The 16,893-nt window shown below is 53.2% G+C and overlaps 1 protein-coding gene and 2 long non-coding RNA genes across 5 annotated transcripts in view; 2 read left to right on the forward strand and 1 right to left on the reverse strand.

The window, feature by feature from the left end:
* LOC129816223 (bone morphogenetic protein receptor type-2-like) overlaps positions 1–16,893 on the reverse strand; it is a gene marked incomplete at its 5' end in the record, with an annotated part of 118,220 nt that overhangs the window by 29,769 nt on the left and 71,558 nt on the right. Inside the window, 3 exons of the mRNA XM_055870457.1 lie at positions 2,677–2,733; positions 2,826–2,867; positions 2,973–3,145. Of these exons, the coding sequence (XP_055726432.1) occupies positions 2,677–2,733; positions 2,826–2,867; positions 2,973–3,145 (272 nt within the window). The remainder of the gene's footprint in view (positions 1–2,676; positions 2,734–2,825; positions 2,868–2,972; positions 3,146–16,893) is intronic.
* LOC129816935 (uncharacterized) lies at positions 4,893–6,171 on the forward strand. 2 transcript variants are annotated; one of them, XR_008753632.1, is made up of 3 exons: positions 4,893–4,952; positions 5,195–5,246; positions 6,114–6,171. It is a non-coding gene; the product is annotated as an uncharacterized LOC129816935 (long non-coding RNA). The 2 variants fall into 2 exon arrangements; XR_008753631.1 differs by lacking the exon at positions 4,893–4,952 and adding an exon at positions 5,016–5,046 and having other exon boundaries at positions 5,149–5,246.
* Positions 9,128–10,992, forward strand: LOC129816936 (uncharacterized). Of its 2 annotated transcripts, none has more exons than XR_008753634.1 (3): positions 9,128–9,187; positions 10,016–10,067; positions 10,935–10,992. It is a non-coding gene; the product is annotated as an uncharacterized LOC129816936 (long non-coding RNA). The 2 variants fall into 2 exon arrangements; XR_008753633.1 differs by lacking the exon at positions 9,128–9,187 and adding an exon at positions 9,837–9,867 and having other exon boundaries at positions 9,970–10,067.

The following is a 16,893-nucleotide window of genomic DNA, read 5'->3' on the forward strand; positions in this document are numbered from 1 at the left end:
CAGACAGAAGGGTTCTTAACCAGAATATAGACAGAAGGGTTCTTAACCAGAATATAGACAGAAGGGTTCTTAACCAGAATACAGACAGAAGGGTTCTTAACCAGAATACAGACAGAAGGGTTCTTAACCAGAATACAGACAGAAGGGTTCTTAACCAGAATATAGACAGAAGGGTTCTTAACCAGAATACAGACAGAAGGGTTCTTAACCAGAATACAGACAGAAGGGTTCTTAACCAGAATACAGACAGAAGGGTTCTTAACCAGAATACAGACAGAAGGGTTCTTAACCAGAATATAGACAGAAGGGTTCTTAACCAGAATACAGACAGAAGGGTTCTTAACCAGAATACAGACAGAAGGGTTCTTAACCAGAATACAGACAGACGGGTTCTTAACCAGAATACAGACAGAAGGGTTCTTAACCAGAATATAGACAGAAGGGTTCTTAACCAGAATACAGACAGAAGGGTTCTTAACCAGAATACAGACAGAAGGGTTCTTAACCAGAATACAGACAGAAGGGTTCTTAACCAGAATACAGACAGAAGGGTTCTTAACCAGAATACAGACAGAATACAGACAGAAGGGTTCTTAACCAGAATATAGACAGAAGGGTTCTTAACCAGAATACAGACAGAAGGGTTCTTAACCAGAATACAGACAGAATACAGACAGAAGGGTTCTTAACCAGAATACAGACAGAATAGTGACAGAAGGGTTCTTAACCAGAATACAGACAGAATACAGACAGAAGGGTTCTTAACCAGAATAGACAGAGAGAATACAGACAGAAGGGTTCTTAACCAGAATACAGACAGAAGGGTTCTTAACCAGAATACAGACAGAAGGGTTCTTAACCAGAATACAGACAGAATACAGACAGAAGGGTTCTTAACCAGAATACAGACAGAATACAGACAGAAGGGTTCTTAACCAGAATAGACAGAGAGAATACAGACAGAAGGGTTCTTAACCAGAATACAGACAGAAGGGTTCTTAACCAGAATACAGACAGAAGGGTTCTTAACCAGAATACAGACAGAATACAGACAGAAGGGTTCTTAACCAGAATACAGACAGAATACAGACAGAAGGGTTCTTAACCAGAATACAGACAGAATACAGACAGAAGGGTTCTTAACCAGAATACAGACAGAAGGGTTCTTAACCAAAATACAGACAGAATACAGACAGAAGGGTTCTTAACCAGAATACAGACAGAATACAGACAGAAGGGTTCTTAACCAGAATACAGACAGAAGGGTTCTTAACCAGAATATAGACAGAAGGGTTCTTAACCAGAATACAGACAGAATACAGACAGAAGGGTTCTTAACCAGAATACAGACAGAAGGGTTCTTAACCAGAATACAGACAGAAGGGTTCTTAACCAGAATACAGACAGAAGGGTTCTTAACCAGAATACAGACAGAATACAGACAGAAGGGTTCTTAACCAGAATACAGACAGAAGGGTTCTTAACCAGAATACAGACAGAAGGGTTCTTAACCAGAATACAGACAGAAGGGTTCTTAACCAGAATACAGACAGAAGGGTTCTTAACCAGAATACAGACAGAAGGGTTCTTAACCAGAATACAGACAGAAGGGTTCTTAACCAGAATACAGACAGAAGGGTTCTTAACCAGAATACAGACAGAAGGGTTCTTAACCAGAATACAGACAGAAGGGTTCTTAACCAGAATACAGACAGAAGGGTTCTTAACCAGAATACAGACAGAATAGAGACAGAATGGATCTCATGCCTTATTGTTTACGAGTTCTGCTTAGCTACCCACCTCTCGTTCTGCAGTGTGGTGGTCATGGGGTTAACCGTAGGACTGACCGACTTGGTCCTGTGTGTGTGTGTGTGTGTGTGTGTGTGTGTGTGTGTGTGTGTGTGTGTGTGTGTGTGTGTGTGTGTGTGTGTGTGTTCACCTCTTGTTCTGCAGTGTGGTGGTCATGGGGTTAACCGTAGGACTGACCGACTTGGTCCTGTGTGTGTGTGTGTGTGTGTGTGTGTGTGTGTGTGTGTGTGTGTGTGTGTGTGTGTGTGTGTGTGTGTGTGTGTGTGTGTGTGTGTGTGTGTGTGTGTTCACCTCTCGTTCTGCAATGTGGTGGTCATGGGGTTAACCGTAGGACTGACAGACTTGGTCCTGTGTGTGTGTGTGTGTGTGTGTGTGTGTGTGTGTGTGTGTGTGTGTGTGTGTGTGTGTGTTCACCTCTCGTTCTGCAGTGTGGTGGTCATGGGGTTAACCGTAGGACTGACAGACTTGGTCCTGTGTGTGTGTGTGTGTGTGTGTGTGTGTGTGTGTGTGTGTGTGTGTGTGTGTGTGTGTGTGTGTGTGTGTGTGTGTGTGTGTGTGTTCACCTCTCGTTCTGCAGTGTGGTGGTCATGGGGTTAACCGTAGGGCTGACAGACTTGGTCCTGTGTGTGTGTGTGTGTGTGTGTGTGTGTGTGTGTGTGTGTGTGTGTGTGTGTGTGTGTGTGTGTGTGTGTGTGTGTGTGTGTGTGTGTGTGTGTGTGTTCACCTCTCGTTCTGCAGTGTGGTGGTCATGGGGTTAACCGTAGGGCTGACAGACTTGGTCCTGTGTGTGTGTGTGTGTGTGTGTGTGTGTGTGTGTGTGTGTGTGTGTGTGTGTGTGTGTGTGTGTGTGTGTGTGTGTGTGTTCACCTCTCGTTCTGCAGTGTGGTGGTCATGGGGTTAACAGTAGGGCTGACAGACTTGGTCCTGTGTGTGTGTGTGTGTGTGTGTGTGTGTGTGTGTGTGTGTGTGTGTGTGTGTGTGTGTGTGTGTGTGTGTGTGTGTGTGTGTGTGTTCACCTCTCGTTCTGCAGTGTGGTGGTCATGGGGTTAACCGTAGGGCTGACAGACTTGGTCCTGTGTGTGTGTGTGTGTGTGTGTGTGTGTGTGTGTGTGTGTGTGCGTGTGTGTGTGTGTGTGTGTGTGTGTGTGTGTGTGTGTGTTCACCTCTCGTTCTGCAGTGTGGTGGTCATGGGGTTAACCGTAGGGCTGACAGACTTGGTCCGGTCCCAGATCTGCAGCAGTTCAGCCATGCGCTCCTCTGCACACTGAGCGGTCAGTCTGGCCTCAGCATCCTGGTCCCAGCAGTCCTCCATGGTCTCCTTCAGGGAACGCACCGCCTGGGGGAAGGTGACAGAGGCTAACACACACCATACCACACAACACCACAATACACCACACCATACCACACCATACCACACCATACCACATGTGGACCAGGTGAGGAGGTGGACACTGCGGACCAGGTTAGGAGGTGGACACTGTGGACCAGGTGAGGAGGTGGACACTGTGGACCAGGTGAGGAGGTGGACACTGCGGACCAGTATAAATATACGGTGAGGAGGTGGACACTGTGGACCAGTATAAATATACGGTGAGGAGGTGGACACTGCGGACCAGGTGAGGAGGTGGACACTGCGGACCAGTATAAATATACGGTGAGGAGATGGACAGTGCGGACCAGTATAAATATACGGTGAGGAGGTGGACACTGCGGACCAGTATAAAAATACGGTGAGGAGGTGGACACTGCGGACCAGTATAAATATACGGTGAGGAGATGGACACTGCGGACCAGGTGAGAAGGTGGACACTGTGGACCAGTATAAATATACGGTGAGCAGGTGGACACTGCGGACCAGTATAAATATACGGTGAGGAGGTGGACACTGTGGACCAGTATAAATATACGGCGAGGAGGTGGACACTGTGGACCAGTATAAATATACGGTGAGGAGGTGGACACTGTGGACAGGGTGAGGAGGTGGACACTGCGGACCAGTATAAATATACGGTGAGGAGGTGGACACTGCGGACCAGGTGAGGAGGTGGACACTGTGGACCAGTATAAATATACGGTGAGGAGGTGGACACTGCGGACCAGTATAAATATACGGTGAGGAGGTGGACACTGCCGACCAGTATAAATATAAGGTGAGGAGTTGGACACTGTGGACCAGTATAAATATAAGGTGAGGAGGTGGACACTGCGAACCAGGTGAGGAGGTGGACACTGCGGACCAGTATAAATATACGGTGAGAAGGTGGACACTGTGGACCAGGTGAGGAGGTGGACACTGTGGACCAGTATAAATATACGCTGAGGAGGTGAACACTGCGGACCAGGTGAGGAGGTGGACACTGTGGACCAGGTGAGGAGGTGGACACTGCGGACCAGGTGAGGAGGTGGACCAGTATAAATATACGGTGAGGAGGTGGACACTGTGGACCAGGTGAGGAGGTGGACCAGTATAAATATACTGTGAGGAGGTGGACACTGTGGACCAGTATAAATATACGGTGAGGAGGTGGACACTGCGGACCAGGTGAGGAGGTGGACACTGCGGACCAGTATAAATATACGGTGAGGAGGTGGACACTGCAGACCAGGTGAGGAGGTGGACACTGTGGACCATGTGAGGAGGTGGACACTGCGGACCAGTATAAATATACGGTGAGGAGGTGGACACTGTGGACCAGGTGAGGAGGTGGACCAGTATAAATATACGGTGAGGAGGTGGACACTGTGGACCAGTATAAATATACGGTGAGGAGGTGGACACTGTGGACCAGTATAAATATACGGTGAGGAGGTGGACACTGTGGACCAGGTGAGGAGGTGGACACTGCGGACCAGGTGAGGAGGTGGACACTGTGGACCAGTATAAATATACGGTGAGGAGGTGGACACTGTGGACCAGTATAAATATACGGTGAGGAGGTGGACACTGCGGACCAGGTGAGGAGGTGGACACTGCGGACCAGTATAAATATACGGTGAGGAGGTGGACACTGCGGACCAGGTGAGGAGGTGGACACTGCGGACCAGGTGACGAGGTGGACACTGCGGACCAGTATCAATATACGGTGAGGAGGTGGACACTGCGGACCAGGTGAGGAGGTGGACACTGCGGACCAGGTGAGGAGGTGGACACTGCGGACCAGTATAAATATACGGTGAGGAGGTGGACACTGCGGACCAGGTGAGGAGGTGGACACTGCGGACCAGTATAAATATACGGTGAGGAGGTGGACACTGCGGACCAGTATAAATATACGGGGAGGAGGTGGACACTGCGGACCAGTATAAATATACGGCGAGGAGGTGGACACTGCGGACCAGGTGAGGAGGTGGACACTGCGGACCAGTATAAATATACGGTGAGGAGGTGGACACTGCGGACCAGGTGAGGAGGTGGACACTGTGGACCAGGTGAGGAGGTGGACACTGCGGACCAGGTGAGGAGGTGGACCAGTATAAATATACGGTGAGGAGGTGGACACTGTGGACCAGGTGAGGAGGTGGACCAGTATAAATATACGGTGAGGAGGTGGACACTGTGGACCAGTATAAATATACGGTGAGGAGGTGGACACTGCGGACCAGGTGAGGAGGTGGACACTGCGGACCAGTATAAATGTACGGTGAGGAGGTGGACACTGCAGACCAGGTGAGGAGGTGGACACTGTGGACCAGGTGAGGAGGTGGACACTGCGGACCAGTATAAAAATACGGTGAGGAGGTGGACACTGTGGACCAGGTGAGGAGGTGGACCAGTATAAATATACGGTGAGGAGGTGGACACTGTGGACCATTATAAATATACGGTGAGGAGGTGGACACTGTGGACCAGTATAAATATACGGTGAGGAGGTGGACACTGTGGACCAGGTGAGGAGGTGGACACTGCGGACCAGGTGAGGAGGTGGACACTGCGGACCAGTATAAATATACGGTGAGGAGGTGGACACTGTGGACCAGTATAAATATACGGTGAGGAGGTGGACACTGTGGACCAGGTGAGGAGGTGGACACTGCGGACCAGTATAAATATACGGTGAGGAGGTGGACACTGTGGACCAGGTGAGGAGGTGGACACTGCGGACCAGGTGAGGAGGTGGACACTGCGGACCAGTATAAATATACGGGGAGGAGGTGGACACTGCGGACCAGTATAAATATACGGGGAGGAGGTGGACACTGCGGACCAGTATAAATATACGGGGAGGAGGTGGACACTGCGGACCAGTATAAATATACGGTGAGGAGGTGGACACTGTGGACCAGTATAAATATACGGGGAGGAGGTGGACACTGCGGACCAGTATAAATATACGGTGAGGAGGTGGACACTGCGGACCAGTATAAATATACGGGGAGGAGGTGGACACTGCGGACCAGTATAAATATACGGCGAGGAGGTGGACACTGCGGACCAGGTGAGGAGGTGGACACTGCGGACCAGTATAAATATACGGTGAGGAGGTGGACACTGCGGACCAGGTGAGGAGGTGGACACTGTGGACCAGGTGAGGAGGTGGACACTGCGGACCAGGTGAGGAGGTGGACCAGTATAAATATACGGTGAGGAGGTGGACACTGTGGACCAGGTGAGGAGGTGGACCAGTATAAATATACGGTGAGGAGGTGGACACTGTGGACCAGTATAAATATACGGTGAGGAGGTGGACACTGCGGACCAGGTGAGGAGGTGGACACTGCGGACCAGTATAAATGTACGGTGAGGAGGTGGACACTGCAGACCAGGTGAGGAGGTGGACACTGTGGACCAGGTGAGGAGGTGGACACTGCGGACCAGTATAAATATACGGTGAGGAGGTGGACACTGTGGACCAGGTGAGGAGGTGGACCAGTATAAATATACGGTGAGGAGGTGGACACTGTGGACCATTATAAATATACGGTGAGGAGGTGGACACTGTGGACCAGTATAAATATACGGTGAGGAGGTGGACACTGTGGACCAGGTGAGGAGGTGGACACTGCGGACCAGGTGAGGAGGTGGACACTGCGGACCAGTATAAATATACGGTGAGGAGGTGGACACTGTGGACCAGTATAAATATACGGTGAGGAGGTGGACACTGTGGACCAGGTGAGGAGGTGGACACTGCGGACCAGTATAAATATACGGTGAGGAGGTGGACACTGTGGACCAGGTGAGGAGGTGGACACTGCGGACCAGGTGAGGAGGTGGACACTGCGGACCAGTATAAATATACGGGGAGGAGGTGGACACTGCGGACCAGTATAAATATACGGGGAGGAGGTGGACACTGCGGACCAGTATAAATATACGGGGAGGAGGTGGACACTGCGGACCAGTATAAATATACGGTGAGGAGGTGGACACTGTGGACCAGTATAAATATACGGGGAGGAGGTGGACACTGCGGACCAGTATAAATATACGGTGAGGAGGTGGACACTGCGGACCAGTATAAATATACGGGGAGGAGGTGGACACTGCGGACCAGTATAAATATACGGCGAGGAGGTGGACACTGCGGACCAGGTGAGGAGGTGGACACTGCGGACCAGTATAAATATACGGTGAGGAGGTGGACACTGCGGACCAGGTGAGGAGGTGGACACTGCGGACCAGGTGAGGAGGTGGACACTGCGGACCAGGTGAGGAGGTGGACCAGTATAAATATACGGTGAGGAGGTGGACACTGTGGACCAGGTGAGGAGGTGGACCAGTATAAATATACGGTGAGGAGGTGGACACTGTGGACCAGTATAAATATACGGTGAGGAGGTGGACACTGCGGACCAGGTGAGGAGGTGGACACTGCGGACCAGTATAAATGTACGGTGAGGAGGTGGACACTGCAGACCAGGTGAGGAGGTGGACACTGTGGACCAGGTGAGGAGGTGGACACTGCGGACCAGTATAAATATACGGTGAGGAGGTGGACACTGTGGACCAGGTGAGGAGGTGGACCAGTATAAATATACGGTGAGGAGGTGGACACTGTGGACCATTATAAATATACGGTGAGGAGGTGGACACTGTGGACCAGTATAAATATACGGTGAGGAGGTGGACACTGTGGACCAGGTGAGGAGGTGGACACTGCGGACCAGGTGAGGAGGTGGACACTGCGGACCAGTATAAATATACGGTGAGGAGGTGGACACTGTGGACCAGTATAAATATACGGTGAGGAGGTGGACACTGTGGACCAGGTGAGGAGGTGGACACTGCGGACCAGTATAAATATACGGTGAGGAGGTGGACACTGTGGACCAGGTGAGGAGGTGGACCAGTATAAATATACGGTGAGGAGGTGGACACTGTGGACCAGTATAAATATACGGTGAGGAGGTGGACACTGCGGACCAGGTGAGGAGGTGGACACTGCGGACCAGTATAAATATACGGTGAGGAGGTGGACACTGCAGACCAGGTGAGGAGGTGGACACTGTGGACCAGGTGAGGAGGTGGACACTGCGGACCAGTATAAATATACGGTGAGGAGGTGGACACTGTGGACCAGGTGAGGAGGTGGACCAGTATAAATATACGGTGAGGAGGTGGACACTGTGGACCAGTATAAATATACGGTGAGGAGGTGGACACTGTGGACCAGTATAAATATACGGTGAGGAGGTGGACACTGTGGACCAGGTGAGGAGGTGGACACTGCGGACCAGGTGAGGAGGTGGACACTGCGGACCAGTATAAATATACGGTGAGGAGGTGGACACTGTGGACCAGTATAAATATACGGTGAGGAGGTGGACACTGTGGACCAGGTGAGGAGGTGGACACTGCGGACCAGTATAAATATACGGTGAGGAGGTGGACACTGCGGACCAGGTGAGGAGGTGGACACTGCGGACCAGGTGAGGAGGTGGACACTGCGGACCAGTATAAATATACGGTGAGGAGGTGGACACTGCGGACCAGGTGAGGAGGTGGACACTGCGGACCAGGTGAGGAGGTGGACACTGCGGACCAGTATAAATATACGGTGAGGAGGTGGACACTGCGGACCAGGTGAGGAGGTGGACACTGCGGACCAGTATAAATATACGGTGAGGAGGTGGACACTGCGGACCAGGTGAGGAGGTGGACACTGTGGACCAGTATAAATATACGGTGAGGAGGTGGACACTGTGGACCAGTATAAATATACGGTGAGGAGGTGGACACTGCGGACCAGGTGAGGAGGTGGACACTGCGGACCAGTATAAATATACGGTGAGGAGGTGGACACTGCGGACCAGGTGAGGAGGTGGACACTGCGGACCAGGTGACGAGGTGGACACTGCGGACCAGTATCAATATACGGTGAGGAGGTGGACACTGCGGACCAGGTGAGGAGGTGGACACTGCGGACCAGGTGAGGAGGTGGACACTGCGGACCAGTATAAATATACGGTGAGGAGGTGGACACTGCGGACCAGGTGAGGAGGTGGACACTGCGGACCAGTATAAATATACGGTGAGGAGGTGGACACTGCGGACCAGTATAAATATACGGTGAGGAGGTGGACACTGCGGACCAGGTGAGGAGGTGGACACTGCGGACCAGTATAAATATACGGTGAGGAGGTGGACACTGCGGACCAGGTGAGGAGGTGGACACTGCGGACCAGTATAAATATACAGTGAGGAGGTGGACACTGCGGACCAGGTGAGGAGGTGGCCACTGTGGACCAGTATAAATATACGGTGAGGAGGTGGACACTGCGGACCAGTATAAATATACGGGGAGGAGGTGGACACTGCGGACCAGTATAAATATACGGTGAGGAGGTGGACACTGTGGACCAGGTGAGGAGGTGGACACTGCGGACCAGGTGAGGAGGTGGACACTGCGGACCAGTATAAATATACGGGGAGGAGGTGGACACTGCGGACCAGTATAAATATACGGGGAGGAGGTGGACACTGCGGACCAGTATAAATATACGGGGAGGAGGTGGACACTGCGGACCAGTATAAATATACGGTGAGGAGGTGGACACTGTGGACCAGTATAAATATACGGGGAGGAGGTGGACACTGCGGACCAGTATAAATATACGGTGAGGAGGTGGACACTGCGGACCAGTATAAATATACGGGGAGGAGGTGGACACTGCGGACCAGTATAAATATACGGCGAGGAGGTGGACACTGCGGACCAGGTGAGGAGGTGGACACTGCGGACCAGTATAAATATACGGTGAGGAGGTGGACACTGCGGACCAGGTGAGGAGGTGGACACTGTGGACCAGGTGAGGAGGTGGACACTGCGGACCAGGTGAGGAGGTGGACCAGTATAAATATACGGTGAGGAGGTGGACACTGTGGACCAGGTGAGGAGGTGGACCAGTATAAATATACGGTGAGGAGGTGGACACTGTGGACCAGTATAAATATACGGTGAGGAGGTGGACACTGCGGACCAGGTGAGGAGGTGGACACTGCGGACCAGTATAAATGTACGGTGAGGAGGTGGACACTGCAGACCAGGTGAGGAGGTGGACACTGTGGACCAGGTGAGGAGGTGGACACTGCGGACCAGTATAAAAATACGGTGAGGAGGTGGACACTGTGGACCAGGTGAGGAGGTGGACCAGTATAAATATACGGTGAGGAGGTGGACACTGTGGACCATTATAAATATACGGTGAGGAGGTGGACACTGTGGACCAGTATAAATATACGGTGAGGAGGTGGACACTGTGGACCAGGTGAGGAGGTGGACACTGCGGACCAGGTGAGGAGGTGGACACTGCGGACCAGTATAAATATACGGTGAGGAGGTGGACACTGTGGACCAGTATAAATATACGGTGAGGAGGTGGACACTGTGGACCAGGTGAGGAGGTGGACACTGCGGACCAGTATAAATATACGGTGAGGAGGTGGACACTGTGGACCAGGTGAGGAGGTGGACACTGCGGACCAGGTGAGGAGGTGGACACTGCGGACCAGTATAAATATACGGGGAGGAGGTGGACACTGCGGACCAGTATAAATATACGGGGAGGAGGTGGACACTGCGGACCAGTATAAATATACGGGGAGGAGGTGGACACTGCGGACCAGTATAAATATACGGTGAGGAGGTGGACACTGTGGACCAGTATAAATATACGGGGAGGAGGTGGACACTGCGGACCAGTATAAATATACGGTGAGGAGGTGGACACTGCGGACCAGTATAAATATACGGGGAGGAGGTGGACACTGCGGACCAGTATAAATATACGGCGAGGAGGTGGACACTGCGGACCAGGTGAGGAGGTGGACACTGCGGACCAGTATAAATATACGGTGAGGAGGTGGACACTGCGGACCAGGTGAGGAGGTGGACACTGTGGACCAGGTGAGGAGGTGGACACTGCGGACCAGGTGAGGAGGTGGACCAGTATAAATATACGGTGAGGAGGTGGACACTGTGGACCAGGTGAGGAGGTGGACCAGTATAAATATACGGTGAGGAGGTGGACACTGTGGACCAGTATAAATATACGGTGAGGAGGTGGACACTGCGGACCAGGTGAGGAGGTGGACACTGCGGACCAGTATAAATGTACGGTGAGGAGGTGGACACTGCAGACCAGGTGAGGAGGTGGACACTGTGGACCAGGTGAGGAGGTGGACACTGCGGACCAGTATAAATATACGGTGAGGAGGTGGACACTGTGGACCAGGTGAGGAGGTGGACCAGTATAAATATACGGTGAGGAGGTGGACACTGTGGACCATTATAAATATACGGTGAGGAGGTGGACACTGTGGACCAGTATAAATATACGGTGAGGAGGTGGACACTGTGGACCAGGTGAGGAGGTGGACACTGCGGACCAGGTGAGGAGGTGGACACTGCGGACCAGTATAAATATACGGTGAGGAGGTGGACACTGTGGACCAGTATAAATATACGGTGAGGAGGTGGACACTGTGGACCAGGTGAGGAGGTGGACACTGCGGACCAGTATAAATATACGGTGAGGAGGTGGACACTGTGGACCAGGTGAGGAGGTGGACACTGCGGACCAGGTGAGGAGGTGGACACTGCGGACCAGTATAAATATACGGGGAGGAGGTGGACACTGCGGACCAGTATAAATATACGGGGAGGAGGTGGACACTGCGGACCAGTATAAATATACGGGGAGGAGGTGGACACTGCGGACCAGTATAAATATACGGTGAGGAGGTGGACACTGTGGACCAGTATAAATATACGGGGAGGAGGTGGACACTGCGGACCAGTATAAATATACGGTGAGGAGGTGGACACTGCGGACCAGTATAAATATACGGGGAGGAGGTGGACACTGCGGACCAGTATAAATATACGGCGAGGAGGTGGACACTGCGGACCAGGTGAGGAGGTGGACACTGCGGACCAGTATAAATATACGGTGAGGAGGTGGACACTGCGGACCAGGTGAGGAGGTGGACACTGCGGACCAGGTGAGGAGGTGGACACTGCGGACCAGGTGAGGAGGTGGACCAGTATAAATATACGGTGAGGAGGTGGACACTGTGGACCAGGTGAGGAGGTGGACCAGTATAAATATACGGTGAGGAGGTGGACACTGTGGACCAGTATAAATATACGGTGAGGAGGTGGACACTGCGGACCAGGTGAGGAGGTGGACACTGCGGACCAGTATAAATGTACGGTGAGGAGGTGGACACTGCAGACCAGGTGAGGAGGTGGACACTGTGGACCAGGTGAGGAGGTGGACACTGCGGACCAGTATAAATATACGGTGAGGAGGTGGACACTGTGGACCAGGTGAGGAGGTGGACCAGTATAAATATACGGTGAGGAGGTGGACACTGTGGACCATTATAAATATACGGTGAGGAGGTGGACACTGTGGACCAGTATAAATATACGGTGAGGAGGTGGACACTGTGGACCAGGTGAGGAGGTGGACACTGCGGACCAGGTGAGGAGGTGGACACTGCGGACCAGTATAAATATACGGTGAGGAGGTGGACACTGTGGACCAGTATAAATATACGGTGAGGAGGTGGACACTGTGGACCAGGTGAGGAGGTGGACACTGCGGACCAGTATAAATATACGGTGAGGAGGTGGACACTGTGGACCAGGTGAGGAGGTGGACCAGTATAAATATACGGTGAGGAGGTGGACACTGTGGACCAGTATAAATATACGGTGAGGAGGTGGACACTGCGGACCAGGTGAGGAGGTGGACACTGCGGACCAGTATAAATATACGGTGAGGAGGTGGACACTGCAGACCAGGTGAGGAGGTGGACACTGTGGACCAGGTGAGGAGGTGGACACTGCGGACCAGTATAAATATACGGTGAGGAGGTGGACACTGTGGACCAGGTGAGGAGGTGGACACTGCGGACCAGGTGAGGAGGTGGACACTGCGGACCAGGTGAGGAGGTGGACCAGTATAAATATACGGTGAGGAGGTGGACACTGTGGACCAGGTGAGGAGGTGGACCAGTATAAATATACGGTGAGGAGGTGGACACTGTGGACCAGTATAAATATACGGTGAGGAGGTGGACACTGCGGACCAGGTGAGGAGGTGGACACTGCGGACCAGTATAAATGTACGGTGAGGAGGTGGACACTGCAGACCAGGTGAGGAGGTGGACACTGTGGACCAGGTGAGGAGGTGGACACTGCGGACCAGTATAAATATACGGTGAGGAGGTGGACACTGTGGACCAGGTGAGGAGGTGGACCAGTATAAATATACGGTGAGGAGGTGGACACTGTGGACCATTATAAATATACGGTGAGGAGGTGGACACTGTGGACCAGTATAAATATACGGTGAGGAGGTGGACACTGTGGACCAGGTGAGGAGGTGGACACTGCGGACCAGGTGAGGAGGTGGACACTGCGGACCAGTATAAATATACGGTGAGGAGGTGGACACTGTGGACCAGTATAAATATACGGTGAGGAGGTGGACACTGTGGACCAGGTGAGGAGGTGGACACTGCGGACCAGTATAAATATACGGTGAGGAGGTGGACACTGTGGACCAGGTGAGGAGGTGGACCAGTATAAATATACGGTGAGGAGGTGGACACTGTGGACCAGTATAAATATACGGTGAGGAGGTGGACACTGCGGACCAGGTGAGGAGGTGGACACTGCGGACCAGTATAAATATACGGTGAGGAGGTGGACACTGCAGACCAGGTGAGGAGGTGGACACTGTGGACCAGGTGAGGAGGTGGACACTGCGGACCAGTATAAATATACGGTGAGGAGGTGGACACTGTGGACCAGGTGAGGAGGTGGACCAGTATAAATATACGGTGAGGAGGTGGACACTGTGGACCAGTATAAATATACGGTGAGGAGGTGGACACTGTGGACCAGTATAAATATACGGTGAGGAGGTGGACACTGTGGACCAGGTGAGGAGGTGGACACTGCGGACCAGGTGAGGAGGTGGACACTGCGGACCAGTATAAATATACGGTGAGGAGGTGGACACTGTGGACCAGTATAAATATACGGTGAGGAGGTGGACACTGTGGACCAGGTGAGGAGGTGGACACTGCGGACCAGTATAAATATACGGTGAGGAGGTGGACACTGCGGACCAGGTGAGGAGGTGGACACTGCGGACCAGGTGAGGAGGTGGACACTGCGGACCAGTATAAATATACGGTGAGGAGGTGGACACTGCGGACCAGGTGAGGAGGTGGACACTGCGGACCAGGTGAGGAGGTGGACACTGCGGACCAGTATAAATATACGGTGAGGAGGTGGACACTGCGGACCAGGTGAGGAGGTGGACACTGCGGACCAGTATAAATATACGGTGAGGAGGTGGACACTGCGGACCAGTATAAATATACGGTGAGGAGGTGGACACTGCGGACCAGGTGAGGAGGTGGACACTGCGGACCAGTATAAATATACGGTGAGGAGGTGGACACTGCGGACCAGGTGAGGAGGTGGACACTGCGGACCAGTATAAATATACGGTGAGGAGGTGGACACTGCGGACCAGTATAAATATACGGTGAGGAGGTGGACACTGCGGACCAGTATAAATATACGGGGAGGAGGTGGACACTGCGGACCAGTATAAATATACGGTGAGGAGGTGGACACTGTGGACCAGGTGAGGAGGTGGACACTGCGGACCAGGTGAGGAGGTGGACACTGCGGACCAGGTGAGGAGGTGGACACTGCGGACCAGTATAAATATACGGGGAGGAGGTGGACACTGCGGACCAGTATAAATATACGGGGAGGAGGTGGACACTGCGGACCAGTATAAATATACGGGGAGGAGGTGGACACTGCGGACCAGGTGAGGAGGTGGACACTGCGGACCAGGTGAGGAGGTGGACCAGTATAAATATACGGTGAGGAGGTGGACACTGTGGACCAGTATAAATATAAGGTGAGGAGGTGGACACTGCGGACCAGGTGAGGAGGTGGACACTGTGGACCAGGTGAGGAGGTGGACACTGCGGACCAGGTGAGGAGGTGGACACTGTGGACCAGGTGAGGAGGTGGACACTGTGGACCAGGTGAGGAGGTGGACCAGTATAAATATACGGTGAGGAGGTGGACACTGCGGACCAGTATAAATATACGGTGAGGAGGTGGACACTGCGGACCAGGTGAGGAGGTGGACACTGCGGACCAGGTGAGGAGGTGGACACTGCGGACCAGGTGAGGAGGTGGACACTGCGGACCAGTATAAATATCTTGGTACCATCTTTGATAACACCCTGAAGTTTGAGCAAAACATAATCAAAAAAAGCCATTAATTCCTCTGAACTCATTCAGTGTCCACAAAAACCTTCTGTGTTTCTCCTTCGGCCATTGTGAACAACTGCTGTGAGACCTTCTCTTTGACCATCTGGTGACCATCTGGGGTACCGTAGGCCTCAGACGGCTGGCCTCGTTCTCTGAGATGAAGGCCAGGAGGAAAAGCCCATCACATCCTTGGGGACAGCACACATATGTCCTCAACCCACAGTTCCAAATCCTCACCCTTGGATGCTGACCTGCGCTGTCAAGTGCCCTACCAATAGGAGCAGGCCATCCAGCTGGATGACAGGACCAATAAGGAAGACCTAGGAACTATTCTAGAGATAGTTGTTAAGATAGTTGTTATTAATGGTAGGGCTAAACTGACTGACTGACTGACTGACTGACTGACTGACTGACTGACTGACTGACTGACTGACTGACTGACTGACTGACTGACTGACTGACTGACTGACTGACTGCCTGCCTGCCTGCCTGCCTGCCTGCCTGCCTGCCTGCCTGCCTGCCTGCCTGCCTGCCTGCCTGCCTGCCTGCCTGCCTGCCTGCCTGCCTGCCTGCCTGCCTGCCTGCCTGCCTGCCTGCCTGCCTGCCTGCCTGCCTGCCTGCCTGCCTGCCTGCCTGCCTGCCTGCCTGCCTGCCTGCCTGCCTGCCTGCCTGCCTGCCTGCCTGCCTGCCTGCCTGCCTGCCTGCCTGCCTGCCTGCCTGCCTGCCTGCCTGCCTGCCTGCCTGCCTGCCTGCCTGCCTGCCTGCCTGCCTGCCTGCCTGCCTGCCTGCCTGCCTGCCTGCCTGCCTGCCTGCCTGCCTGCCTGCCTGCCTGCCTGCCTGCCTGCCTGCCTGCCTGCCTGCCTGCCTGCCTGCCTGCCTGCCTGCCTGCCTGCCTGCCTGCCTGCCTGCCTGCCTGCCTGCCTGCCTGCCTGCCTGCCTGCCTGCCTGCCTGCCTGCCTGCCTGCCTGCCTGCCTGCCTGCCTGCCTGCCTGCCTGCCTGCCTGCCTGCCTGCCTGCCTGCCTGCCTGCCTGCCTGCCTGCCTGCCTGCCTGCCTGCCTGCCTGCCTGCCTGCCTGCCTGCCTGCCTGCCTGCCTGCCTGCCTGCCTGCCTGCCTGCCTGCCTGTCTGTCTGTCTGTCTGTCTGTCTGTCTGTCTGTCTGTCTGTCTGTCTGTCTGTCTGTAAATTATGTCTGAGTGTTGGAGTGTGACCCTGGCTATCTGTAAATAATGTCTGAGTGTTGGAGTGTTCCCCTGGCTATCTGTAAATGATGTCTGAGTGTTGGAGTGTGTCCCTGGCTATCTGTAAATAATGTCTGAGTGTTGG

The sequence above is a fragment of the Salvelinus fontinalis genome, chromosome 19, assembly GCF_029448725.1.
Source record: "Salvelinus fontinalis isolate EN_2023a chromosome 19, ASM2944872v1, whole genome shotgun sequence".
In the NCBI taxonomy this organism is placed as follows: domain Eukaryota; kingdom Metazoa; phylum Chordata; class Actinopteri; order Salmoniformes; family Salmonidae; genus Salvelinus; species Salvelinus fontinalis.